The following is a 26150-nucleotide window of genomic DNA, read 5'->3' on the forward strand; positions in this document are numbered from 1 at the left end:
GGCTTAGAGAAAATTGATGAGAGTAATCTGTATAAATAGTTGAAGGATCTGGTAACACCTGTGGAACAAATTTGCTACCTCAGACTTGTCCTATCATTTGCTGTTCTAAATGGATTAGTGTACCCGGTGCTGCATTTTGTCCAATAGCTCTTCAGGACAATAACTAGCATATTTGATAACTTGCTCAGCTGAGCAGCTCAAGGTTCCGAAGGCCTCTTGAGGGGAAACCAGTAGGGGTACAAGTGTGTATAATTAGTATAGTGGCTATGTTCATTTCCACTCGTCTCCACAGTTACCAGAATGGATATGCTTCGGATGGAAAGTCATTTTAATGTTCCAAGCTAAACTTCATGATTTTGTAAGTGATATCTTTATATGTATGCCACTAATTCTGCTTCAGTGAGTTGCCGTGCTGCATTTGCTGGGGCAGAATAGATTGAAATCTTCATTGCAATGGACTGGCTCAGCTGCAGGCACTGCAACACAGGAAATTTCATTTAAGCAGCCTGAGTGGTACAACATCCTTTGAGTGTTTAAGTATACATGCATCTGCTCATGCACTCACGAGTTTGTCAGGGCTTTATGCTAAAGCTAGGGTTCCATTGTGAGCAGGGGCGGCTCTAGAGCCCAGCGGGGCAAGCACCCGCTTGGGGCGGCCCTTTCCCAGGGGGGCGGCAGGCTGGGCCGGTGGACCTGCCGCAGTCATGCCTGCGGGAGGTCCACCGGAGCCCGGGGACGACCGGACCTGCCGCAGGCATGACTGCGGACGGTTCGCTGGTCCCGCGGCTTGGCTGGACCTCCCGCAGGCATGACTGCGGCAGCTCAACCGGAGCCACCGGACCAGCGAACCGTCCGCAGCTGCGGGAGGTCCAGCTGAGCCGCGCGACCAGCGAACCGTCCACAGTCATGCCTGCGGCAGGTCCGCTGCTCCCGCGGCTCGGGGGCGCCTCCCGGGCATGATTGCTTGGGGCGGCCAAATTTGTAGAGCCGCCCCTGATTGTGAGGAGGAGATCCTCTGCAAGAAATGCCTCCTGTATGCAAGCACCGACAGTTTTACACCACATTCCAAATTATAACTCCTCACCACCTATGGAGGTGGTGGAATCTCCATCCTTAGAGGTTTTTAAGGTCAGGCTTGACAAAGCCCTAACTGGGATGATTTAGTTGGGGATTGGTCCTGCTTTGAGCAGGGGGTTGGACTAGATGACCTCCTGAGGTCCCTTCCAACCCTGATATTCTATGTTTCTATGACTGCTCCTACCATGGATAAATTGATAGAAACATGCCTGTTATGGGGGAAAGGAAAGTACAGGCAAAGGAGTTGCAAGAGGTATGAATTTGACCCACTGTATTGCAGTGCTCTTCTGGCAAAACCAGAGGATCAGTTGAGGAGCCAGAATTCATGCATGAGAAAGGCACTGCCACAGGCATTGTATGCAAAGAAGATAACACAATGGGAGGATGGGATCAGGAATCGTCTGTAAATCACAAATGAGGCCAAAACAGAAACTTTGGATTTGCTTCATTCAGTGACCAACCATTTAAAAGGATTGAATCCCATGTTGTCAATAATATAGTTTGGCATGAGGCACAAAACCAAGACTTTGTATACATTCGTTCTGCTTGGGATTAATGCAAAATAAGAGAGTGACACTGGCAGACCAGGTGCTAGCTCATGCCAAAGCCCCAGGCCTCACTGAACACTTACAAATGCATAGCTGGAAGAAGAGCTCTGTGTGGCTTGAAAGTGTCTCTCTCTCAAGCAGAAGTTGGTCCAATAAAAAATATTACCTCACCCACCTTGTCTCTCTAATATCCTGGGACTGACAGAGCTACAGTTACACTGCACATATGTGGAAGCCCAGCCAATTCCCTTGTGTATTAGTATAGGTCACAGTGATAGCTAAATGTATGAGTTTATTTGGTGTTTAAACTTCATGCAAACTAATGGGATGCTGCATGCATTGTTTTCATTTATCTGTATCCTGTTATAATGTAATTGCAAACATTTAATGAGTGCAGGGGACTGGACTAGATGACCTCTCAAGGTCCCTTCCAGTTCTATGATTTACATTATATATATCCTGTTAGTAAATAACCCATCAAATAAGAAAGAAGTTAGAATTTTAACAGGAAAGTGCTAATTCTTGCACATTTCAAAGCAAGAGGGCATTGTGTGTGATGACTGGAGATGAAAGTCTCTAAATGCATTCCTTTCTCTCCATCCTCAAAGAGCCCATGTGAGTAGTGACACTGTCAACTTGTTTTCTGTGAGAAAAAGAAGCTAGAAGTACGGATGCAGAGAAAAATTCTTCATCTCTGAACAGTGTGGATTTAACAGAGCAGAATAACGGAACGAGAAGACTGAGATCCCCAGAGTTTTTCTGGGTAGCCCTGAGAGACTTTTGGGAAACTGGCAGAATACTACATCTCTGCTACCATTTGGAATTATAGACTGTGACTTACCCGTGTATGTAATTTTACCTGATTTAACCTGTCAATAACTCATTCCCTTTTTGTTAGCTAATAAACCTTTAATTAGTTCACTATAGAACTGGCTACCAGTGTTGTTTTTGGTGTGAGATCTAGGATGCAAATCGACCTACATGAGTGACTGGTCTCTTGGGACTGGGTGTAACCTGGAATATTTTGTGATTTTTGGTATAAGTGACCATTTATCACATAGCCCAGCTTGCCTGGGTGACAAGATAGACTGGCGTGTCTAAGGGGTCGGTCTGTGATTCCATTATAAGACTACTGCAGTACTCGGGGAGTTCACATGTTGTATGGGGCTGGTGAAATTGAATTATAGAACATACCATTAGTTTGGGGTGTCTGCCCTGCTTTTGACAGTTTGTCCTGAGGTTGGTACCCCTGGTTGTGAGCCACTCTGGATAGTGTGACAAAAGAGTACCTGAATTAACACCATGAGAAACATATTGCAGCCATCCTAATCCATGAGCTTGAACAAGTGGGACAGTATAGGTGACTGGCTAGAAAAGGGGGTTGCCAAAAATGCATTGGGTTTGGCACAGGTAATCGCAGAGATCCTTTACCTGTGTTGTGCTCTCTGAGCATATTTAATTGAGTAGTTCTGAGGTCTTCAGTCTATTGACAAGAGAGTAGCTGTGGCTTAATCAGGATACACACATGAAGACAGACAGACAGACACCGGGATGGATTTAAATGGCAGGTTGCACCTTTGTTAATTTAACACTGAGGACTGGCGCTATAGACCCAATCCATCTCTCACATACCATTCAGCTGTGTGGGACTGTAGACGGGTCGGACTCACCCCTGCGGCACCTCCTGCTGGTGACTCCGGGGAATTAGCTTGGTTTCCAGCACCGAGCGCCCTCTGCAGGCCAGTGATCCACCTGTTCTCTGACCCCATATCCCTCCCTGGACCCTGGTGCCCTTTCACATGGGGTGCTGCCCCCTGGCAGTAACCCCTTTCTCTCAGGGTCTCCCCTCTCAGGGAACCCCCACCCTCTATCCCCACCTTGCCTCAGTATATGGCTACTGCCAGTCATCGTCTAGCCCCACACTCTGGGGCAGACTGCAGTATCAGCCTCCTCATCACTGGCAAGGAGGGTTTGGACCTGCTGCCTTGGCCTACCCCTGGGTTGCCCCCTGCAACCCCCAGTACCTGTTAGCCCAATGCTAGGCCGCAGCCTGGGGCTTTCTAGGCTGGAGCTCCCCAGCTCCTCAGCCTGTCCCCAGCCCTGCTCCCCTCAGGTACTTTGTCTGTAGCTCCCTGCAGCCAGGCCCTTCTCCCTCTTCAGGCAGAGGAAGACTGCCTGTCTCTGGCTTCCCTGGCCTTTTATAGGGGCCAGCTGTGGCCTGATTGGGGTGTGGCCCAGCTGCAGCCACGCCCCCAATCAGCCTACCTTTTAGAGCAGCCGCTCTCAAGCCCTGCCAGGCCACTTTTAAACCCCTCAGGGCAGGAGCAGGGGCAGGGGCAGGGGCAGGGGCAGGGGTCCACCCTGCTACAGGGACTACATGGGCTTCCACCATATAACCAATACCTCAGGGTAGACCTCCTCAGGCTACCCCTAGGACTCAGCTCACTTCTGAAGCCTCTTGGCCACCCACCCCACAACAAGGTGGGCGGGTAGAGGGTGCTAAGGGAGTACCTTGGTCTGCAAAGTCTTCAGGTCTCCACTTCTTACAGGAACAGGGTCCACCAATGAAATCTTGGGTCTCATTTATATCTGGGAGCTGGGCCTTTTTGGCCTTTATCTGCACTGGATTCTTGATGCAAGTTGCAACACAATGAACTAACGTTCCTGTATATTTCTAATATTATATTTTCAAGTTGTGCCCCTTTCAACTTCACTGTGCCTCCACAATGCTGTGAGGAAGGTGAGAAAACCCACCAGATCTCTGCCAGTTGGGTCTAGTGGGAAAAATTACTTCCAGACCCACAAACAGGCAATCAGTCAGACCCACAGCGCCCTGAAAAAACCCAGCTCGTACACTACAACTACAAGGAGGAGTGGGCAGAAGAGATTAAGAGGATAGGAGGTCCCTACAGCCTGGAAAAAGGTTTTAAATTAATGGGAGAGTGGAACATGGGTGCCAATCAATCCATATTAGCTCCCAGCTGGCCAATGGGAGGCAGAGAGCCAGAGAAGGAGGGGCCCAGGTTGGGCATCTTCAGGCAGGCAATCTCCCTCTCTCCTCCTCACCTCTGGGCAGCTGTCCAGTTCTGCCCCCCTCCCAGCCCTACCCCACCCCGTAAAGCAAGGAATCATTCTTCATCTTGTGTGCGCTAAGGAGCGGGAATGAGTGGGCTTTTGAGTGAGGATCATGCTAAATACAATGGCAGCCAGAGAAATCCATATAGACTCCACCACTGAAATGAAATTTTAGTGAGGCTAAAACCCTTGGAAATTCCAGAGAGAAAGGCACTTTTCCCATCTTGTTATAATTCTGTGGTATGGTCAATTCTACCTAAAATATAGTCAGCTTGGATGAAAATACCTCAGCAGGTCCAAAACCCTTTGTCTAGGAAATGAGTCACATTTGGACTTTATTTATTCTTTATTTGTTTATTTTCTTGCAGCCTAAAACATTTTAATACAACTTTTCCAGTGTTCTTGGCAGAGGTCACAGGAAGACCTTTATCTTGTGAGCTTTTTCCAGCTGCATTAGAACAAAAAAAAGTCAGTCTCTGGTTGTGCATTACTCTAATCCAGGCTACTTAATACCAAGTTTGTGTTTTGGTCCCTGGTTCAGTAGTTACTAAAATGTGTATTGGCACACAATTGTAGAGCTACTGTAACGCCGCCAAAGACTCCTCCAATCGACATTGAGGCCTGTTGATTTACGAGCATGCTAATGTATGGTTTAAAGTTGCGTCTTTTCTCATATTAGTGTATACATCTCCATGAGATTTAAAAACTCGTCTAATTAAGACATTGGCACACACAGCTTTAAAAAAAGAGAGTTCTAATCTCTGTAGTCTGTATGTTTGAAGCCCAGATCCTCAACAGTATGATTTCAATGGGGTTTAGATGCCTAAATACCTTTATGGATCTGGGCCAGGATGACTATTCAAGATTTATTTTTATTTTTTTAATTCAAAGCAGCATACCTCTTCCTGCCATAAACATTCTGGAAGCAAAATATTCAGGTTTTGATTCAATTTATATAGTAAGGCTTTACTTTTCATATCTAGCTACATAGCTGTAACAGAGAAAAAGTAAGACAAAATAACCCACTTAAACTCTGACTCACATTCAACGGAACTTCAGTGAATGCATAGTTAAGGGATTTGTTTTCTCCACCCACTGTTTGCAGCATTAGTATTGCCAAATGCTTGTACCAGTTTTCTTCAGCTCTCCAGGCTTGTCAAGTATACTATGGAGGACTGAGCAGGGAACACAAGTTCCTGCCAAGTGCTCCAGGGCCTGTAGGTTTTTAAGATATATTCAGCAATGCTAAATTCTGACCATTTCCAAGAAGATTCTTATAAAGCACTCAATGCTTTAATGTGAGAGCAGGGAAAACAGACTCAGTAATGGACAAGCACTGAGTAAGTGCATAGTTGTGACTCAAAAAAATCAATCTTTGGCCTATAGCAATTGACAGAATCCCATAAAGTGAAATCAGGTTAAGTGTTTTAAAATACTTAAGCAAATTTTATTTAAAAAAATCATTCATTCCTTGCAAGTGCCCTAGTGATCCTTGTCCACTGGTTGTGTTTGTTGGTCTGGAAAAGTCATTGATTTCTTGAGAGAATCAACAAACAGGAATCATCCTTAGGGAACTTAATCACAGAGGGCCATATTATGCTGTATGCATAAAATCACACAGAATATCTGGAAGCAGGAAACTCCAGGAGTTGAAACACACAGACTTTCCTTCAGATTCTCCTGTCAGGAGGTGCTCTCCTTAGTCCTCAGGCAGAGTTGATAAGAATCATACTGCTGCTCTACTGGGGATGCAGATTATCCAAACCCAGGTAGAGAATAAGAATATCCTTTTAAGGGTCTTATAGTGGAACTGTTACATCCCTGGTAACTTCCTACACTGGAATGTGGAGAAGTCAGAGAGATTACTTAAAACAAATTGGAGGAGAAGCAGAATTCTTATTAGGAATGAATGGATTCGTTTTGCGTACTTTTGAAGGGCTCACCTGGCATGAGTATCAAAATTTGACTCTGACACAAAATCCAGTACTATTCGGTTCCCATTCTGGCAGGGCTACCTGGGGTGTGTGTGCAAAAGAGGCAGTTTGCTCTGTCTCCATGGTAATTGTTTTGGAAGGGTATGGGTGGGGGTCACTCAGTGTCAGATTGTTCCCTGGACCCCCCCATAACCTTTGTATGATCCTGCATTCTGATTGGGAAGGATTGAAAAGGGAGAAGAGAGCAGGTAAATATGCATGGCTGTTGGCTGTTAAGGGAATGTCTATCATTAGATGAATTTTGAATTACAGTCTGATAACTGCAAAACTTGGGCTCAGCCCGGTCTCCGGAGCTAATGAAGTGCCTTCCATTAGGAACATTCAGTCAGCAGGCTCTCTGAGTTTGAAAAGTGCAATGTACATGAGATACTTCAGATTTGGTTCATTCTGGCCTTTGACGATAAGGGCCGTGAATTGTCCCTCGGATCGGTTAGGCAATCAGTGCAGAGTATGGAATATTGGCATTATATTGCTCCTGTCTGTTCATTCTGTGCAGCTGGCAGGCTGACACATATTGGAGTTGCAGGAAAATACCCTGGGGCCTTGTACGGTTAACGCTCCACTGTCTGTTGGCTGGATAGGAAGTACTTCATCGGATTCAACAATGTAATCACCTTCTTACCAGCAGCTTTATCCTTAAAGTTCTCTTTTTTTTGGCCAGGTCTGTGAGCACGTGAGCCAGCTCATTTTAAACCATACCCCTATGTTGCCTTTCAACATATATACACACAGAATAGGAGAATGTACTTGTCAAAAACCGTTGCCCTCTTGATTCAATTTTCCATATCCTTCCCCTGGAACTGCAGACTCAGACATTGCAGAACTGGCAAGGATTGGATATCACATCTACATTTAGGATGGAATGCCACAGAAAATAAAAACAAACCCGCATAGATCCCAGACCATATACTGGTGTATCAGCTGCCATCACCCATTCCCCAGCCTCCCATTCCCAAAGCACTGGCAATATTGTTCCAGGGTTTTCTGCATTTGGCTTCTCCTCTCCATTCAATTCACTCTTGAGAGGAGCACAGAGCACACAGTGGTAGGTAACAGTGCTCAGAATAGTACTAATTTACAGCCCTATTTTGGCATAGCTTACAGTGAATTGCAAGATACTTTATGCTCCAGAAGTAGAACATTTCCCGATTTTTTTTTTGTTTATTTGCCAAGCCAAATACCTACTTGTGCTCTGCTGGGTAAATTCTGCAGAGGGGCCAGTGGTGCCATGGGGTCACCTGTGGATAGCCTGTTCCCACCACATTTTACAACCATCTTACTCTTGGCACACCAATTAATGTAAGGAGAACAGAACACACTTAGAACTCAGTTTCCTTTTCATTGCTAGCTACGTGTATGTTAATGAAACTCAGGAGGAAAGAACCAGTCAAATTCATCAATAACTCCAAGCAATGCTTCAAACATCCTCACGTGCGGTGGCTATGTTGGGATAGTTTTCTGAAGAGCTGCAATTGTAGTTTGCTCCCAAACTATTCCAGAACTGTGGTTTGTCTAGCTGCTCTGGTGTGACTCATTTTTGGTGATGTAATTCTTATAATTTCAAATGACTGAACCCAGATTCAAAGGAGGTCTTGTTCCACAAACGGAAAGTATCCCCATAAAATTGAAAACAGACTTAGGAAACTATAACCACCACATGGATGGACTATTTTTTTTTTCTTTTTACCTCTAATAATGACAAACTAAATACCTGGCCTGACTTGTAGAGATATGTTTGTGCAAGACTATAATTGAAAGGGGTTTCCTCATAAGAGACAGTATAATGAATATAGGATTTTCGAGATGTGCCCTGGAAGCTGGGGTTGAGAACACACTGTAGCTGTGTCCAACAGTTCACCACAGATGCTCCCTAGTTTCTTTTTAATAAAAGTTGTATTCCTTTCTCACTCACTCCTTTGTTGTTTAATGAACCCCCAAGATTATGAATCTCCTGTGCAGCAAATTGTGGGGTGAGAAGTCTATGAGTCCCTGACATTTAAAAACAAAAGCCTCACAAAGTTCTGCAGCCCTAATCCAAGGCCCTTGTTTACTTCTCCTGCTCAGATTTGATAAATGTTGCTAGGTACAATCGAGGTTTTCAAAAAATCAAGAAAAGGAAGTATAAGGGAAGTTGCCTTGTGATTATTCCAAATTATAATTGCTTAAGATGCAGTGTTGTTTGAAAAAAGAAAAAAAATTAGCCAATCAAAACAGTTCAAGAATAATGGAAAAAGGAGTTAATAGTAGGGATGGGGCAAGAATACCATTTTTGGATTTGTCTGGGTAGCTGTAGGTTTCAGTGCCATTGCATACTTAATGGATTCTGTATTACTAGCGTAGGGGTGCCTTGCATCCAGGGCCAGGTAGCAGATGACAGACTGCATTATGAGGAAATGGATGGGAGAAATCTGGGCTGTGGAAGTGTGTAGTGGGAGAGACCTGGTGGGAAGACTTTGGGGCTAGGCTGGGGTTGCAAGAGGCAGGCCTAACAGGTGGTTGTGGATGGGGAACTTGGGGGTTGGAGTGGAAGGGGTAGGCTGGGCAGCAGCAGGGATGCATCCCAGATGTGTCCGCCTAGGTAGGCGGGCCAGGCCTACTGTACTCCTCTCTTCCTGCCACACACAAAGTCCTCTGCTGGGCTGATGTTGGTGGGGGCCCCAGAACAGTAGTTCTTGGCATTAACAATCCATTGGGATACATGAGGCAGTTCACCCTTCTGAGAGGCATTATTTCAGGCTGTCAGCAGACTCAGGATGAGGTTGCTGCATAAGTCAGGTCAGGTTGTCAAACTTTTCTTGGGGGACTAGAAGCTATCTGAGATTCTGCCATAATCACAGGACTCCAGAAGCTGGGGCCCTACCTCTAGTTTGGCAGCTACTTCTGAAGTAGAAAGCAACAGGAGATGGTAGGCCAAGAAAAGCCCAGAATTTGTAATGTAACATGCAGAATAATGGCCAACTATTGTACACTAAAGCCAATTCCTGCTCCTCCCCAAAATGCCATGTGATACATAGGTGCCAACTTTTCCTGGTGCCGGTGGATGCTCGACTCCCTCCCACCCCTTCCCCAAAGTCTCTGCCCTCTCCCTGCCCCTATTGGATCCCTTCCCCAAATCCCCACCCCTTCCCCACCTCTTTCTTGAGCACACCACTTTCCCCCTCCCTCCTCCCGCCCAGTGCTTGCTGCTGTGAAATAGCTGTTTAGCAGTGGGAAGTGCTGGGAGCTAGGGGGAGAAGCAGGGAAGGCACGCTCAGGGGAGGTGGTGGAGGTGAGCTGGAGCAGGGCAGGGAGCTGCCGGTGGGTGCAGAGCACCCACCAATTTTTCCCTGTGGGTGCTCCAGCCCCGGACACCCACGGAGTTGGCGCCTATTGTGTGCCCCTGCAGAGCAGACCGATGGCAGTTTGTAAAGTGTCATCTCAAAGACACAAACCGGTTTTGTAAACAGATTTTTATAAAATCAGTGCGCGCGCCACACGCAAAATTGAGATCCCAGTGCCTGATGGGGCAAAAAGCCCTGGCAGATGCCATAGCATGGCAATCATGGGCTTGTTTGCTTTTGCATGACAACAGAGATGGTTACTAGCCATATGCACACATCCAAACCCTTCCATAAATTGGAACTGAGATGATCATACCAGTCCAGTCCTTTTGTACTTTGATGACCAGAGAGCACAGCTGCTCTGTGTCAGAGTCTGCAGAAATTATTATCTGTGCTGTCCCCACTTGTGTGATGAATTAATAAAGAATGCAGGAAAGACAACTCACCATCCATCCACCAGAAAAATTAGGGCCAAAGGGCTGATGACAAGGACGGTTACCAGTCCTTTTTGTACCATCAGCTGAGATGATGATGATGATTGGATTTTTTTTTTTTCATCGATCATGATGCGCTGATGATGGATGGATATTTCATCTTCTGTAACGGAGCGCTGATAGAACGGATTTGCCTGCCTCATAGCGATCACATCCGCATGGGTCCATGCGAGAGCTTTTATTTTGATTGAGCTCCACGCTGGGCAAACAGGAATATTCAGGCCACATACACACACACACTAATCCACCTGGAACTCAGTTTGCCAAAGGATGAGAGGTCAAGTCAACACTACCGTCTAACTACTCCAAACCTAATGCTCTTAGACCACAAGATATGTACTATCTTCCTCAGCAATGTTCTTATACTCTGCTATTAAGCCTGAACACATGAGGTGATGTGTCATCCCTGAACTAGAGCCTGATTAAGCCACATGTGGTGATGAATCATTCCTGTGGTAGGCTCCAGCCAATCCACAAGCCAGGAGCTGGTCTGGTGACTCTCAGGGCCGGTATATAATCTTCACAGGAAGCCCTGCAGCTTAGACTGCCCAATGTCATTTCATGGCTTAGAACTCTCCCTGCCCTGATAGTGATGACAGACTATACAGGCTTTAGTCTGCTCCAGCCTTGTTCTCAGTCCTGTTCTATGCCCTGCCCTTGCACCAGTCCAGCTCCCAGCCCTATGCTTGCCTTCTTCTGACCTTGCTTTTAACTCCTGATTCTGGCTTTGACCTCTGGTTCTGGTTCCTGGCCTAACTGCCACTGCACAAACTATTAACTCTGACCATCCACATGTTGGTTTCTGATAGTACAGCCCAAGCATAAGACCATAGTTAGTCAGTCAGTCACTTACCCTGGGTAAAATGTTTAGAAACTGCATGTACTAGTGCTGAATATAGAGATTCAGAAGCATTCTTCTGTGATCTTCAGTGTGCTCCTAGGCATGACAATAGCCAGAGAGGTCTTCTGGATCTAGCGGCTGAGCACTGGGACAGACTGAAAGGGTTAGCTGTGTTTTTGGATGCATGGAATCCTTCTGTGTTTCTAAGTAACTGCAAATGTTAACAGCTGAAAACAGTTTAAACAACCTAGTCTCGGCAGCTGGAATGTGGGGATGGCCAGTGAGCTGCTCTGTAACATCATCACCTGCATTTCTGTTTTAGGAAAGCTGTGTTAAATTGTTCCACCACGGGAGTGAGCCCAGTGAACTAGCAGGCTTGTGTGAGTCTTAGGGCCTCATCCTACAGGCCATTACTCGTGGCAGTGATCTCATTAACGTCAGTGGAGCTATTTGCTTGAGTAAAGACAACTCACATGAGTAAGATTTTCCAGGATTGGGCCTTTAATTTCTATGGTAGCACGAGTTACCAGATAGAATACAGGACTTCTGTTGAAACAGGTTCATTTTTATCATTGTAGGAACTTGGTGCAGAAGGTTACACGAGCTAGCCCAGTACCAAAACCTTGAGTCAGCTTTGTTACGCTTGTGTCTGAGTCAACAATTGCTTCATGCAGAGAGGAAGGTTTTATGTTCAGTGCTAGATTGTACCCAGCCTTATGTCAGTGTGCAAATGGAGCAAGGACTAAATACAATCCGGGCTTTGTGCTCCTCTGAGGGCTAGTCTACACTTACCTGCCAGGTCGACGCGGTGAGTTCGACTTCTCGGAGTTCGAACTATCGCGTCTAATCTGGACGCGATAGTTCGAACTCCCCGCGTGCTCCGGTCAACTCCGGAACTCCACCACTGCAAACGGCGGTGGCCGAGTCGACCTTGGAGCCGCGGACTTCGATCCCGCGACGTCTGGACGGGTAAGTAGTTCGAACTAGGGTACTTCGAGTTCAGCTACGCTATTCACGTAGCTGAACTTGCGTACCCTAGTTCGACCCCCACCCTTAGTGTAGACCTGCCCTGAGTGAAGGGCTCTGGGACTAGTGCCAGTCTCACCACTAGTCTTCTGAGGGGGGCTGGGGCCATGGTCCAGTCCCCCTCTTCACCTATCTGCAGAGCTAGCTCTGTGTAGTGGGAAGGACACATTGCACCTGTCAGGAAGCAGGGCCTGCATCACAGCCAGTCTCCAAGCAACCTGATAAGTGCAGCTGGCCTCATGTAGGCTGCCTGATTGGCTACACCACCTAACTGGTGGGAAGAGTCAGCAGACCGGCTGTTAAGCCCAGCACTAGCACTACACTACACTGCTACTTCAGTGGCTGCGCAGAGCATTTACCCTTGGCTGTAATAGCACTTACTTGTTCCTGTCCTTCTCCCTCCTTGTTCATCAAGATAACATGGATCTGACCCATGGCACTGACTCCTGATCTCTGACTTTGGCTCTGACCCTTGGCTTTGGCAACTGGGCTCTGACTCCAGCTCTGACCTTGGACTCTGATTCCTGGCAACTGACTCCGATTCCAACCACTAAGCCTGACTTCTGCTCTGATCATTAGGCCTGACTCCTGCTGTAACCACTAGGAATGGCCAGCCATGGCCCAGTCAGATGACAGCACCCAGTCACCTGGTGCAAGGTCAGTGCTTCTCCTCGCTCAACATAACTCCAGGAAGTTGTGGGTCTGCATCAAGCACAATACCTCTGGAAGCTCCTGCTGGGCTGGTGTGGCTGTGTACCACCCTTAGTGCAGCGTTGTGACTTAAAGATAAAATATACTCCTTATTATTTGTATTACTGTAGTGCCTAGGTGTTCCATTGATAGTCCAGGGCCCCACTGTGCTAGGTGCTGTACAAACGCAGAACAAAATGACGTTCCTTGCCCCCAACGTGCTTGTAGTCTAAGATGAGGTGACAGATGGATGAGACAGACCAATGGGCAAGTACAAGGAAACAATGAGACAGTTTTGGTCAGCATGACAGGCAGTAGTCTCAGCACCAGCAGCCTAACTATTGTCAAGCTTTTTGTAGGCATTATAGCAAAGGAGAGCTTTTCATGAGGGATTTGAAGGTGGATAATGAGTTAGCTTTGGGGATGTTTGCAGGGAGTGCCTACCAAGCACGTGGGGCAGCATGGGAGAAGACATGTAGGTGCTTGTTTGAAAATTTAACAAGTGGACAGTGGAGGCTGGAATCATAGGCCAGTTGGAGCTGAGCGACAACAACTCAACTGTGAATGAGAGATTATAGGTAGGGTTCGGATTGACTGCCAGGGGCCTTGAAAGTGATAGAGAAGGGGTAGCTAGTGGAGGGATTCAAAGAGAGGGGTGACATGGTCAAGTGATGGGCTTGTAAAATGACCTTTGCAGCGTTCTGAATGAAGTGTGCGGGGCCAGAGTTCATTCATCAAGGCCGGAGAGAAGGATGTTGCAGTAATCGGGGTGTGACATGATGAGAGGAGAGTTTAGCTGTGTGGATGGTAGGAAACATCGTATCGTAGAGATGTGATGCAGAAAGAATCAGTCTTGACTACACTACAGAGTTTTGCCACCAAAAGTCTGAGTGGATCACACCCAGGTTACAGGCCTGAGTGACAGGCAGGGTGTGGTGTTATCCCCAGCAATTGCAAAAAGAGATAGTGGGAAGTGTGTGTGTGTGTGTGTGTGTGTGTGTGTGGCGGGATTAGGAGCTCTGCTTTGCCCATGCTTAAACTGGTGGCTACACTCCCACTAGGAGATGTCAGAGAGACCTTAATTTCCAAAAGGAAGATTTTTGGCCACTTATTTTGTAATAATGTGACATGAGGCTTGGTCTTTTGGTGCTTGTTTAAGAGGACTTTACAACCTGGCTGCTTCCCCACCCCAGGGGTGCCCCTAAGAAGACGCGAGACTGTGTCTTGGAAGTCAATTCCCAGCTCAAGTACAAAAATTGGCTAAAAGGAGCCAGTCTGGGAGCTAATTAGGTGCATCTGAGTCTATTCAGGCTCAGCACCCTAAGTAAAGAAGGGCTAGTATTAAAAGCAATCAGGGCTCCCTACCCAGGAGCTTGAGAGAAATAGAAGAACTACTTCACATTCTCCTGTGATGGTCAGTGTGCTCCTAGGCATGACAATAGCCAGAAAGCTCTTCTGGCTCTAGGGGTATGGTATGTTTATGATTTTGTGAAGGTTTTGGGTGTTTACTGCAATGGTTTTCAAACTGTTTTTCTGGTGACCCAGTTGAAGATAATTGTGGATGCCCATGACCCAATGGAGCTGGGGATGAGGGGTTTGGGGTGTGGGAGGGGACTTAGGGCTAGGGAAGAGGGTGGGGTGTGGAGGTGAGGGCTGCAGGGTGGGGCTGGGAATGAGGGGTTCAGGGTGTGGGAGGGAGGTCTGGGGTGGGGGCTGGAGTGCAGGAGGGGGTCAGGGCTCTGGGCTGGGGGTGCAGGGACTGGGATGGGGCCAGGGATGAAGGGGTTGGGGTGCAGGAATGGGCTCTGGGTTGGAGGGGGCTCAGGGATGGGGCAGGGGATTGGGGTGTGGGGTTGGGGTATGGGCTTACCTCTGGTGGCTCCTGGTCAGCAGTGCAGCTGGGGTGCAGAGGCAGGCTTCCCGCCTGTCCTGGCACCGCAGACCGCACTGCACCCCAGAAGTGGCCAGCAGGTCCGGCTCCTAGGCAGAGGCGTACGAATGGCTCCGCGTGGCTCTTGCTCACAGGCTCAGCCACCCCCAGCTCCCATTGGCTGGGAACCAGCCAGTGGGAGTGCAGAGCTGGTGCTTGGGGCGGGGGCAGCGTGTGGAGCCCCGTGGCCCCCCTCCTAGGAGCCGGACCTGCTGCTGGCCGCTTCCGAGGCGCAGCGTGGTGTTGGAACAGGTAGGGAATACTAATTTTCACTGGCCAGCCACCAGGGTCCCTGGGTGCTGAGCAAGGCAACCGAGTACCTTGCATTCCATGACCCAGTACTGGGTCCTGACCCAAACTTTGAAAACCATTGGTTTACTGCATGTAAAGATGCATGTGAGGAACTCAGCTAGAGACAGTTGCAAACTGTGTGGCATTTTGATTAAACCAGAACCCTTGAAATATACCCAAACCTCCAAAGAGGTTGTTTGTGTTTCAACCTAATTCTCCAGAGACCCCTCTCTTGCCCTTCCCACAAGAAAGTTTAAACTCAAAACCGATATTGGTATAAGTCTCGTTAGAAAGACTTTCCTTTACAGACAAGGGGCCAGTGTGGAGAACACCAGAAACTTGTTTAATTATTATGTATACAGCCCTGTGTGCATCGTGTTTTACAGCCCAAAATATGTAGGACAGAAATCTGGGGATAACTGGGAGGAAAAAAGTCCTACAAAATCTGCCAGTTTCTAGGAGTACTCTGAGATTTGAAGTTGTCAGGAACTATAACCCTCCACATCCCGACATTGGTGCATATTGTAGTATGCCATGTATCTTCCTTCCTAACTTTATCACCAGTGTGCCATCCTGCTACATTGAATTGCTTCTGTTGAATACAGGGCTTTGCTTTCACAGATGGATGAGCTATTTTGAACTTCCTTGATTTTCTTCCTTTCATCTGCTGGGCCAAATAATATCTGTCTTCATCTGCTAGAGCATTGTCACTCTTAAATATGGATTGCAATGATAAACCATTGACTTACAGTGAATGCTCCATGCAAGTGCTGAGCTGCCAATTAGGTTTTTTGGGGGAAAACATCCAGACAGGCTAGCACTGCAGAAAGACTTTAGAGATGTCGTTGCAACAAGTTTTGAATGCCTGTTGTATGGAGATGCCATGTTATGGAAAACTGTCTTCATGCCTTCTGGGATTGTCCCAAATGGAAAGCCTTCTGGTCAGATGTTAGAAATTTGAAGCCAGAGTTATTTCAGGGATCTATGCTTCAATTGCCTGTTGATGTTACAGACTTAATGATAAGTAACTACTAGAGCTTTTAAAACCTATTTTAACCCATTTTCCTCCCTCTGTTCTGCTCTTTCTTTTACTCTTCATCTGCTTCTGTACCAACCTAATACCTTAGGCCTATATTTTCCTCCTCCAGAAAATATCCACAGCAGAGAAAATTTCCATAGTCAGAGTATAGAAAGACCCCATTTGTATGGGATCACCCACACGTATTGCAGAATGAGGGCAAAAATGCTCTGTGCTCTTTATTCAAGGGGAGAAGGATGGACCATTCATTAGGGCAGGAGCATATTTATTATTAACCACTTGCTAAAATAATCTTGAATCAACAGTACTTAAACATAAAGAAGTCAGTGACTCTCATTAACAATGTAATCAAGTAACTTCTGCTTCTCTGGACAGGTTATATAAACCCTAAGCCATTACCAATGGTGATTCCTAAAGTTTGCTAGAACTGAATTTGATAGTAGTGGGTTATTTTATAATAACTCTGTCAATAGGACTAGAACAAACCTATTCAATTAAAATAACTGTATTAATAACTGGCATTGCACAATCCCAGAGCACATTGTCTCCCCCCTCTATTCCATGAGAGAGGCCTGTCCTGTGAGAATAGAGAAGTCTCATTTTGAGGATTCTGAGTATATTCTAAGCTTCTACCTGATACACCAGGGCAGGGCATCAGGCCACCCCAGAGGGAGATTGCTGAGTGGGAACAGGCCATCTGGCATGGAGGCTTGATCCAGTGTCCACTAAAGTCAAGAGACGTCTTTAGCAGGTGGATTATTGGTTTTTGTTTCATTCAATTAATATTTATATTCCTATTCCCTGAAATAACACTGTAAGCTCATGGGAGAGCTATACGCAGTCTCTGCCCATGTATAGCATCCATGACAGTGAAGGCCCTCATCTTAACTGGAGCCTCTGGGAGCTGCAATAATATAAATATTAAGTAATATGAAGACTAAAGTAGTTGATTAAAATATTTGTTGTAAAAACAGATGTTTCCATGGAAAATTGGGTAAATCTTCTATGCTGAGTCAACAATATTGATGATTTATTCTTAGGTACAGTACATACAATATGAACAACTCATGAAAGCATGATTGTATTTATTTTATTTTTTTGTGTTGTCCAGGGTGTGGTGAAAGAATATTGTCTTTGTCCAATTCAAAGATAGCTTGTTAGTGGGAAGTACTTCAGGTTTGGTGATTGCTGCTGCTATTTTTCTTTCTGCCACTTTGATCAAACCAAACTCAGTTGCTACATAACAAATGGGGAGGGTGTTTCCATGAGTCTTATGGTCTGGCTTGACTTTCTGTCCTACATGTGGCCTGGCACAGAGTATGCCACATCTGCTAACTCTTGTTGTTATATTTCTGTATTATTCCTCCTACACGTTGAAGCCTGTCATGGAAAATAAATAGCACATTAGAGTAGAAGTTATTTGTATTTTTCAGACTAAACTTGAGGAAATATTGTTCATGGTTCTGATCCAGCTAGCACTGATGTCCATGCTTAGTTTCCAGTGGGTGAGCAGTCCCATTGAACTTAGAGGGACTGTTCATCTGCTTAAAATTAAGTGCAGGCTTGGGGGTCAGGCTAGCTAGGTACAGTGCTAAAGATGAGAAGAATATACTTGTTCTTCAGTTGACTACAAGTTTACGTCCTCTAAATATGGATAACAGGGGTGCTCACTTATAGTTCAAACTGATAAAAAATTAGCCTGTCACTTGCAATACGCACAGATTGATGTAGCTTTATGTGGCCAATTAAAATATGTTGCCTAATCTAAACATTAACAGAGAGGTCTTGTGTTAATCTTATTTGTGTTATTCAATTTACTCTGATAAAGCCCTACGCACGAAGGGATTGTATTAGGCATATTTACATTTTTTAAAGTGTGCAAAAATTGTATGCATAATTTAGTGTGTATATATAGATCACCTAGGGCTGGCCACCTATACTTAGACTCCATAACTATGTTGAAAACTGAATTTAAAAAAAAAAAAGCAATGCCATGAACAGTCACTTACTGTATTGGTGTACTAAGATATGATACATTTCAGATTTTTTAATATATAAACTGGATTTTCTGACATCTAATACACAGAGGTATTTTTTCTTTTTCTCCACTTACAAATCTTTTGGCTAATATGTCCTTCTGCAGAGCGTTTATGTAAAGAAAATTCCATGATGACTGACTTTGAAACATCTGAGGTTTATAAATTAATGGATTTGGTCTTGTTCTATTTGAATGGACATACTGTAGCTATAATCTTTTGGGTAAGAATAGTTATGTTTAGGCAGTAGACTGGGGCTCAGGAGATTGGGGTTAAATCCAGTCCCGGCCACAGACTCCCTGTGCCCTTTGGCCAAATCATTACGCCCCCCCCAACTTGTAAACACTTAATGCAAGTGCTTAACTTTATGCAAGTAAGTAGCCCCATTGAATTCAATGAGATTTCTTGTATATTTAAAGTTAAGCACTTGCATTAAGCACTTGCATTAAGCGTTTGCAAGAGGGGGGCTTCAGTCATCTGTGCCTCTAGCCCCATTTTACCGATGGAGAATCATAATACTTCCCAACCTTGCTGTGGGGATAAATTCCTAAATAAATAAAAGGTGCTCAGATTCTAATATTCTATGGTGAACTGGGGCTTGATCTTTTATTTGGCGGTAGAATTGTCACCTAGCTGGCCTGGTGACATAGATTTATGAGCATCCCCTGGTCACTTTTACTGCAGTCAAAGAGATTGCATCGTCTAATCATAAGGCTATGCATTGAAAAGACAATAAGTTATTTGGTATTATTTTTTAAAGGGATTGAAATCTGGCTTACTTTGCCATTGTGTGTGCCTATTATATCAGGTATCAGAGGGGTAGTCATGTTAGTCTGGATCTGTAAAAGCAGCAAAGAATCCTGTGGCACCTTATAGACTAACAGACGTATTGGAGCATGAGCTTTCATGGGTGCATCCGACGAAGTGGGTATTCACCCACGAAAGCTCATGCTCCAATACGTCTGTTATTATATCAGTTGCACACAAAATTATAATGCAGAGGAACTGTGTGTGCATATACTTGAATACAAAATTAAAGACCATGTTCTTAGGAGCTGTCTCTTAGCACTAAATCTCTAGCAGGAGGGTGGAATTGATGCAATACAGCTGTGCTAGGTGGGGACAGGATTCTAGGTGGCCACAAAAGGGTTACATGCCTGTATGGTGCAAAGCAGAGCTCCATGGCAGCAAGTGTATGCTACCAGGACCAGAGCTGTCATTACACAGATTCTCCTGTCCTCCCCCTTAGGGTTGGGGATGCAGTAGAAGTTACTCCAGCCACTGAGATGTTGCAGACATTGTGTGACCTCGAAGGTGGGAGGAACTCCTCTCTTGCAGATTGGCCGGCTTACTCAGGCTGCGTGCCAGACTCTGGATTTGGGCGTTAAATGAATTTACGGTTTAACAGTTGCATTAGTGTTAGCACTAGAAATGGCTGCTCGCTTGCCCTTTCTGTCATTGGAAAGACACTCCCCTCATAACTGACGATTAAAGTCTGTGTTGTAGAAAAGTTAAAATATGCCAGTTTCCAAAACATAAAGGACCAGGGATTCTCCAGACCCTATTTGCCATCCTAATTATATCTAGTATCAGAGGGGTAGCCGTGTTAGTCTGGTTCTGTAGAAGCAGCAAAGAATCCTGTGGCACCTTATAGACTACCAGACGTTTTGCAGCATAAGCTTTCGTGGCTTGCATCCGAAGAAGTGAGTATTCACCCACGAAAGCTCATGCTGCATAACGTCTGTTAGTCTATAAGGTGCCACAGGATTCTTTGCTAATTATATCTATTCATACAAAAACTAAAATGGCAAAATAAATGATAGCGTATAGAAAATAAGAATCTGGCTCCCATGGATATTTTCAACAAAATAGGCTGGTAATGATATTGGGGTGATGAATGGGCTTCAGAACATGAACGGCTGTCTATCCTGAGAATACCATTTTGCTTTCTCATTAGCACAGATTCTCCTTGATTCTTGCTAGAATTTCGGCTATTTTAAGGTTGTCACTTTGATCTGGTCAGTAGAGAAAGTTCAAGGAATGGAATGTCTTGTGCTTATTACTGCTTTCCTTCCTGGACAGTGGGTTTTATATTTTCTCTGCTGTGTGCCTGATAGAGCCCAGCAGCTCTAAGTGTGCAAATCCTGAAGTTGTTCAGAGATCAGTTTCTTCACATTTGTGACAACAAAATGTGTTGGTTCTGGGCCAAAGGACTGATCAGATCCACTATAATTTTCACTCACTAAATTCTAAGTTTAAAAATCACTTGTTATGATATCCAAATTTGTATTGTTTATACAATAGTCAGCTCCAGCCTGCTCCTTTACATTTGAGCTTTAACTCACAGACCAGCTGTTTAAACATTCAGATCTTTGTGTATAAGCTGTAATACTTTTGTGCAACATTTGGTTTTAAAGTTTGGATCATGTCAAAAGAGACTACTTCCTCCACCTACTGAATGCAGTGCCAACGCAGATTCATTTTTCTTTTGATTGTTTTGAATGACAACCTGATGCAATACGTTTTGTCTGATATGCCAATATAAGTCTTATTACTAAAAGAATTTATTGTGATGCATTGTCAGGAAAATATAATTTATTTATTTGTATTACAGTTGCACCTGGGGATCCTAGTTTTGGGCCAGGACCCTGTTGTGCTAGGCTGTGCTTTATAAACATAGAACAAAAAGACAGTCCCTGCCCCAAAGACCTTACAGTATAAGATGAGATGGATTATATAAAATTATTAATGAAGGACACTTTATATGCATATCCTGTATGTCCAACAGCTTATAATTATTTTTGGAAATGAATACTGTACACTAATGGCTGCTTAATTTCTAAACTACATCCATATTAAAACCTCACCATTTCATTTGAAATGCATATATATCAACTACTAACATGAATGAATCAATGGAGGTAAAGGGTTAGATAGAGTAGGTCAAAAAAGGATTGGATAATTATATGGTTGCTGAGAACTTCACCAGTTTGTTAGGTAGGAATAACTTAAACTAAAAACCAGCGACAGTGTTTGGGGAGGTACACTCAGCCACAAGCCAGCCTGTAACTCAAGGTATAATTACACTTACAGTGGAGTGCAGGCACTGTATGCCCCCCCGGTACCGGTGTGAACAGCAGTGTAGACAGTGAAGCACTGCTTAGGCAAGCAAGGACATGCCAGAATCTTAGGGTATATACCTTACACAGCTCTCCACATGCCCAAGCAGTGCCTCTGATATTTTGAGTAGTATAGTATCCCACTGCCAGAGCCTTTCCCTGCCACAGCGAAAGACTCCCGCAGCAAGGAAAGGATCCAGCAATTCCCTGCTGCCAGAATGGTTCCTTACTGCTTCCCCCTTGCTGGAGCCTGTCACTGCAGCGTGTAGCTACACGTACCCTGCAGGCCGCTGCAAGTGTAGACCAGGCCTGAGGGAGGGTTAGGAAGATGTTAGGTTCCCCTGCGGGCAGGTTATTCCATAAATGCCTACTCCAGCAATTCTTGCACTTTCCTTGGAAGCATCAGGTTCTAGCCACTGTTGGAGACAAGATACTGGATCACTGGTTGGATCTGGCATGGCAATTCCTATGTAATTGATAAAGAATGATTAGTGGTTTGTGGGGATGATCTAGGAGAAAGTTGCTGTTTGCATAGGATTTTTGTTTGCCTTCTTTCTCCATCCTTTCCAACTGAGATGGGTCTATAATTACTGCTGGATATATCCCTGTGATATGTTAGCCTCTGAAGTAATGCCAAGGCCCAGAAATGGCTGCTGTGATTAAATATCTTTTCTTTAGATTTGCATCTGAGACTTTGTCTTGAAAGGCTCAGGCCTGCCTCACTAAAGGTCTGACACCAGCCCAAGATTCCAGTGGGAGAGATTACAGAAGAGATATGGCCATAGAGCTACCCCTCTAAACGAGAGTTGTGCATTTGTAGAACTTGGGCTCTCACATATGATGATACACTCTTTGCCTTGACAAAGTTATAAATATTATAATAAAAATGGAGAATCGAGAACTTGGGCTGGACTGAGTGCAAACTCTATGCTGGAGTGGTCTCTAGTGTAGGGCCCAGCCGGGGCAAGCCTGCAAGGGATAGAGCAGTACAAGGTAGCCAAAAAACCCCATTCATCAGAGAGAGCCTACAGAGACTCACTACACCCCACAATGGGCAGCAATGGCTGAGAAGGGCACCTGATCATCTGGCAGGGGCATGTGCTGATTCAGTGCATTCCTACAACTGCTTCCATCAGCTACTGCCTGCCAGACAGAAATCCTGGGGTAGGGTGATTTTTGTAGTCTCATTGCTTGCTCTCTCAGAATGAGACTCACCAGGGCGCAGAGGGTCAGGCTGGTGCAGGGAGGTGTAAACTGCAGCTTATTAACGGATCAGGCCTTTGGGGCTTTCGTTGGGAACGTTCAAGGGACCTGCTACTGGGAATGTCAAGAAATTGCTTGAAAAATGGCTGGAGACCTTATTGGAGTGAAGACTGTTTCTCAATGCTCTTCCAGAAGATTTGCAAGTACTGCATAAAGTCTCTTGGTATGGTAGCTGAAACAATATTACTTGTACGCGAATCATTTGGTTCACAAAACAAATTTTGAAGATGGTTAGATCTGTGAGAAATCTATCTACCTCAGAGAAAGATATTGGAATATAATGGATTACACTCCCTTGAAGTCCTGTTGAAGTGAAAATGAGGTTTGCAGCGGCTCTATGCCACAGGAATTAATTTTCCACGGTTTATGCAGTAATACTGTGCAATGGATTCAGGTCACATATGTATCTTCAGACGTCCTGATAGAGTGGATGGTGTTTTTTCACCAACTAAAAACATACTCTGTAGAAAATGACTGGGAACGTAAATATTGAAGGGGATTATTATTTACTTTTAATTTGGGAATAGAATGGGGTCAGGCTTAATTATTTTTATTGGTTACCTACAGTGAAGAGCAAAAGGTTTTATTCAAGTTGCCCCTTAAGTGCATTTGTTGTCGTTGACTCCCCTTATATGATGACCAAGAGACACTGAGGTGATGATTGTGGCAATTTGCTTGATTGGGGTAATAGTGTGGAAATTGTTTACACATCAGCGAGTTTACATTTTGTTTTAATCATTAAACTTGAATAACAGGGAAAGTTCTATGTACCCGTCACTTCAAACAGACAATATTTATCGTTATTTTATTTATTATAGTAGTGACCGGATAGCCCAATCAAAATTTGAGGCTCCATTGTGTTTGATACTGGACAAGCACATTCAAATAAATGGTTCCTGGAAGAGGGCACAATCTATGAATACAAGTGACATACAAATAGTGAACGAAGAGGAATATAATAAGAATTTAGATATATCTAGAGTGAGAGATTGATTGATATATATGGAATTATTGTATTATTTGATAACTTGAGGGTGTTTCTTGTTTTAATAACTGTGACCTGGGCTAAACAACCTCCAAGGCCCCAAACCTGACGTTTCTGAGCTTAGGATTTAATTATTATTGAGTTAACAGCAAGCTCCATCACTTGCTCTTCTTGCAACAACACATTTAATAATCTCCTATACTTTAGCTATTATAAATCCCTTTATTTTGATTGGCTATTGCACTTTAAATTCCTTGTTCATATTTCCACAAGAAACTTGTTTACCTTGACTTTGACCCTCTCCCCACTGCCACCCCTATCTATCCACAATCTCCTTTAATATCTCTGTATCCCTTGCTTGCTCTTGTCTTTTTGGGAAGGTTTAGCCTCTGATCCAGTAAGGGTAACTTCTTTTCAATTAAATTGTATTAATAGCTGGTCTTATGTGGAGTGACGGATTGGGGAGGACGTTGGAAATTGATGTAGCTGGGCATCTGTTAATCAAAGCACAAGGATTTGCATAATCTCTGTACAGTAAGTGAAACCCACAATGACTTGCAATTCTCTGTGCCAACTGTCTGATGATAGCCCTCCAAGCCATCAGAGTTCTGGGAATTGAATAATGAAGACATACGTGTGCGCTGTGGGTTCGTAATTGTCTCAGCCAGAGTGAAGGGATTTTGTACAATCTCATTTCAGAACAATAACAATTACTGATAAACTTTCCTAGAAGTTTCACATATTGTATGGCTTCCCTCAAGGATTGAGGCCATTGGTGATGGGTCTTGCAGAGTGCTTGCCAGGCCTAGTCTTTACTTTGTAAAATGATAGGTATGCCTAACTCGTATACTATGAAAGTACTTCTGATTCTTGAGTACCCAGTATACGGAATTCTTCACAGCAGCATTAACCGGGGCTGTTAAATTTGGGAATTGCAAATTTAACGGCCTATTTTGTAAGGTCATTGCCTTTCTACAATCCTTCTCTTCAACTCCTTCCCTTACTCTTTCCCCAGATGGTTCAACCTTGTTTCCAATAACTAAACTTGTAGAGGTCTCAGGAATTTTTAACGGTATATTAAGTTTGTTACAAAATTCTCTCATCCTTGGAGAGGTAGTAGAACTTGCTAAATTTTGCAGCTTGAGACTGTTTCTGTAAATCATAACTCAGATGGTGATTTATGGTTTGTTTGTTTTTTAATACTGATCCAGGGAAGAATGTACTATAGATAGCAAATGAATCACTGACTCCGAAAGGTTACCAGTAACATAGACTAACACTAAATCTTACTTTTAGTCCTTCCAGAACAGTTGTATCTGCAAGAGAAAAGTTAATAAAAGTGTTTTTAGTATCCATCATTAATTCCTCTGCAACATTCTGTAGTCTGTTATTACCATTGCTTATAATTAGTATATTTTATGACTGTACAGGTAAGAACATTCTTGTTCATTCCATTGCAATTCAATATTAGGGTATCATTGATACTAATTGTTCCTACAATATTACACTTCTTAGACTATGTGATCACTGATAACAGTACCCTTGTAGACTTGTCTCCTCTGTTGATTTTAGTTAAGTCTCCATGTTTTGTCTTTCTGTTCACACAAATAACCGTTTAGTCAGCAGGTTTACTTTGCAGGCATCTGACTACTTTTCAGTAAAACTTTTGTTGACTTTACACTGACAATATTGTGCAGGACTCTTTTCAAAGCCCATCAAAAGATTTGGGGAGATGTAAATTCAGCATGGTCTTCAAGCAAACAGCATGCTGCCAATAAGTGGTGTATAGAGAGGCTTCTTTTCTCATTTTCCTATAGGCAGAGAAAGATTTGGCTCTCCAAACTATATTATTTTGATTATATTTATCAGACTAACTCACTGACAAAGTTTATTTCACAGTACTTCATTAATACTGAAATGCTTGGGTTGAAGGTGCTATGACCACTATTCAGGAAGGTGCCTCAGCATGTATGTAACTTTAAGGACACAAGTAGTCCCATTTCCATCAATGGAACTACTTAGGCCCAGTCAAACTTTAAGGACACACAAATTGATCATGCAACGTGTTGAGTGCGTCCTGTGAAGTGCTTTACATCCTCAGTTCCCACTGAAATCTATGGACGCTGAGGTAAGCAGCAGATCTCAGAATGTGCTCAGTGCTTCACAGCAGTGGGCCCTAAAAGTGCAAAGGACTACTGCTGCAGACAGACCAGTAGGGGAGAGAGTACATGTTTAGACTTTTACAGGATAGATTTTTACCATACAGATTCTGAGTTTTTCAAAACACTCTAGAAGATTAATGGAAGATGTCTCATTTTCTCCATTGCACTTCCTGTCTAGCCTTGTTCACTCTGCCCATGCTGCTTGACCCTGTTTCATCGTCTCATGCTCTTGTCTCCATGCCTTTCTTCATGCAGGCCCC

At 44.4% G+C, this 26150-nt stretch overlaps 1 protein-coding gene across 8 annotated transcripts in view; it reads left to right on the forward strand.

Annotated features, from left to right (window-relative positions):
* The window catches only part of COL15A1 (collagen type XV alpha 1 chain), a 276139-nt gene that overhangs the window by 9113 nt on the left and 240876 nt on the right, over positions 1-26150 (forward strand). The window contains exon 1 of one of the 8 annotated variants that reach the window (XM_039525420.1): positions 12924-13032. The exons of the other annotated variants lie outside the window; for them this stretch is intronic. Within the exon in view, the coding sequence (XP_039381354.1) occupies positions 13005-13032 (28 nt within the window). The 5' untranslated portion in view covers positions 12924-13004. Of the gene's footprint in view, positions 1-12923; positions 13033-26150 lie in introns of those variants that run through there. 8 annotated transcript variants of the gene reach the window in all.

This window comes from Mauremys reevesii, linkage group 2 (genome assembly GCF_016161935.1).
Source record: "Mauremys reevesii isolate NIE-2019 linkage group 2, ASM1616193v1, whole genome shotgun sequence".
NCBI classification, from domain to species: domain Eukaryota; kingdom Metazoa; phylum Chordata; order Testudines; family Geoemydidae; genus Mauremys; species Mauremys reevesii.